A 2,386-nucleotide genomic window follows, 5' to 3' on the forward strand; every position below is an offset into this window, starting at 1 on the left:
CTCAGTGAGGGGGCTCCAGAGGCCTGTGGGTACGAACCTGAGGGCTGGTGCCCAGAAGCAATCAGCTTCTGTCTCTGAGCCTTGGGAAATGGTGAGGGTCAGTCCAGCTCCCCACGTGGTTCTTCGCAGCTTTGGGCTTGGAGCAGATGCAAACTTGGGACTAGGGTAGGACCTCTTGAGAGGCGACTGAGCAAGGCCATCCCGACTCATGTTTCCTTGCCCTGCCTGGAGCACAGCATCCTGCCCACATCCCTGCAATCCTGACTCCTTCCTAGGGGCTCTGAGGAGGCAGTACTTGGCCATCTGGTCACAGTTGCTGCAGGGCAGTTCTTGGCCCCAGCTGTAGGTAAAGTACTGTATGTTGTAATTTTTTGAAAGATAACACATTCACACGACTCAATTCAAATGCCACAGACGTCCCCCCCGCTCTGCCCCTTTCCCCCAGATACCCAGTTTCTCCCAGAGGCAGCCAATGATCTCAGAGGCTGTGTAACCACCCAGAGTTATTTTATGCATATCAAGGAAAGTTTACATAGAGGACTCTTTCTGGGGTACCCAGACACAGCATCAAATGCCATGGAATACTACAGTGCAGACATTATCCTTTCAAGCTTTCAAATCACAGCAAGGGAAAGGTTGATGCTAGAGTTTCTCTAGTGCTCTTGAAGCCCTCTCCCTTTTTCTACTGAGTTTTACTTTACATGCAACAACACGCTTCAAGCTTGGGGTCATTGTCGGGCAACAGTATCTGGCAAGAATTCAATGTCTTTTTCTCATAGTCATTGTATTTTGGCCTCTATTTATGGCAACTGAGAGAGAAAGTTTATTCCTAGATATATTTATTCAAGTAAAAAATAAATGAATTCATGGAAACATATTAAGCAATTATCCAGATAACATAAGGGATGGCAAAAATGGTGCAGATGGTTGAGGGGAGACAAGGAGAAGTTGGGGTGCTCTTGTCGAATGTCTGGCTCTGAACTCGAGAGGAGGCTGCCGGGGCTGGGCAGGAAGGAGGTAAATCTCTGGGGCCAGGAAAACCCTGCTGCCTGGAAGAGCCTCATGTTCCGTGGGGGCTGGGAGGACATATATATATATACAGGCTCCAGGCTGAACGGCTCGGGCCACTCATGCACGACTGCCTGATAACCATGCTGGCTGCCACCGTCCTGACCCTGGCCCTGCTGGGCAATGTCCACGCCTGCTCCAAAGGTACCTCACACAAGGCAGGCATTGTGTGCCGCATCACCAAGCCTGCCCTCCTGGTGTGTAAGTATCAGTGCATCTGTCTGCCCTGCCAGGGGTCTTTTCACGGACACCCACTATGCCAGGAGCCTCTGTGGTCTGAAGCCAGCTCTGAAGCTGGCTGCCACACTAGCCCAGAGAGAGGAGTGCCCTGGGAGGGAGTGGGCTGAGTGGAGCTGTCCTCACCCTCTCCTGACCTCACCTTCAAGGTCAAGTTCTTTGGTGAGAAGGTCCTAGCTGGGTTGCAAATAGCCAGGTGTAGGGATTTCTGTTTGTCTGAGACTCAGAATCACTGGGGTTCGAGTTAGGGTTCAGATCTGAGCCAGGTTAGGGGGTTGAGTTAGGGGGTAAAGATTAGGAGGTTGGTGTATATTTGGTGTTGGGGACACTCTATGGCCAGAGTCAGGGGTTGCCATGAGCTCAGGTGACAGAGGCTCCATCACTGACTGTTGTGTGACTTTGGCCAGCTCCCCTGCCCTCTCTGGGCCTCAGCCTCTTGCTCAATACAATAAGGGTATAGGGAGGCTAAATGATACAATTTCTAAAATAGAATATCGCCAAGTTCAAGAGCCAGGATGATAGACCCCCAGGACTACAGAGAGTGTCACAGCATCGTCTGGGTGAGACTAAGGTTAGTGTGTGACTGGGCTCAGGGCTGCCATTTGACTGGGATCATGGGGTTCCCATGTGTCAGGATCCAGAGGCTAGGGTGTGATCAGGATCACTAGCTGGGGTCAGGGTCAGAGCTCTCTGTGTCCCCTAGAATTGCCATCGACCTTAAACCAAGAGGGAGGCCTCAGCTTTAAGGCCTGCTGGGAAGCCTCATCCCAGAGAGGCTGAGTCATGGCCAAGGCCGCTTGGGGGTGGGAGCAGGGGGTTTGGCACGGGCCTACAACCCCTCAGCCACTGCCCTCCCCTCTAGTGAACCAAGAGACTGCCAAGGTGATCCAGACCGCCTTCCAGCGAGCCAGCTACCCAAATATCACGGGCGAGAAGGCCATGATGCTCCTTGGCCAAGTCAAGTATGGGTTGCACAAGTGAGTCGGGCCTCAAGTGTGACCAGGCTGGGGGTAGGGAGGAGGGAGGAACAGCCTGGGGCTTTCCCCCAGCCCACAGGGAGGAAGGTCAGCAGAGCCGGGGG

The 2,386-nt window shown here is 53.1% G+C and overlaps 1 protein-coding gene across 5 annotated transcripts in view; it reads left to right on the forward strand.

Annotated features, from left to right (window-relative positions):
• Window positions 1-1,023: 1,023 nt before the first annotated feature.
• Window positions 1,024-2,386, forward strand: part of CETP (cholesteryl ester transfer protein) — a 29,812-nt gene continuing 28,449 nt past the window's right edge. For 3 of the 5 annotated variants that reach the window (XR_001886837.1, XM_017878818.1, XM_017878820.1), the window contains exons 1-2: window positions 1,101-1,269; window positions 2,168-2,282. Coding sequence is in view for 4 of the 5 variants with exons in the window: in XM_017878818.1 (XP_017734307.1) it covers window positions 1,131-1,269; window positions 2,168-2,282 (254 nt within the window). In the remaining variant the exon portion in view is untranslated. Of the gene's footprint in view, window positions 1,270-1,795; window positions 1,877-2,167; window positions 2,283-2,386 lie in introns of all 5 variants that reach the window. The other 2 variants (XM_017878821.1, XM_017878817.1) reach the window with 2 other exon arrangements.

Source organism: Rhinopithecus bieti, unplaced genomic scaffold (assembly GCF_001698545.2).
Source record: "Rhinopithecus bieti isolate Rb0 unplaced genomic scaffold, ASM169854v2 scaffold_11161, whole genome shotgun sequence".
Lineage (NCBI taxonomy): Eukaryota > Metazoa > Chordata > Mammalia > Primates > Cercopithecidae > Rhinopithecus > Rhinopithecus bieti.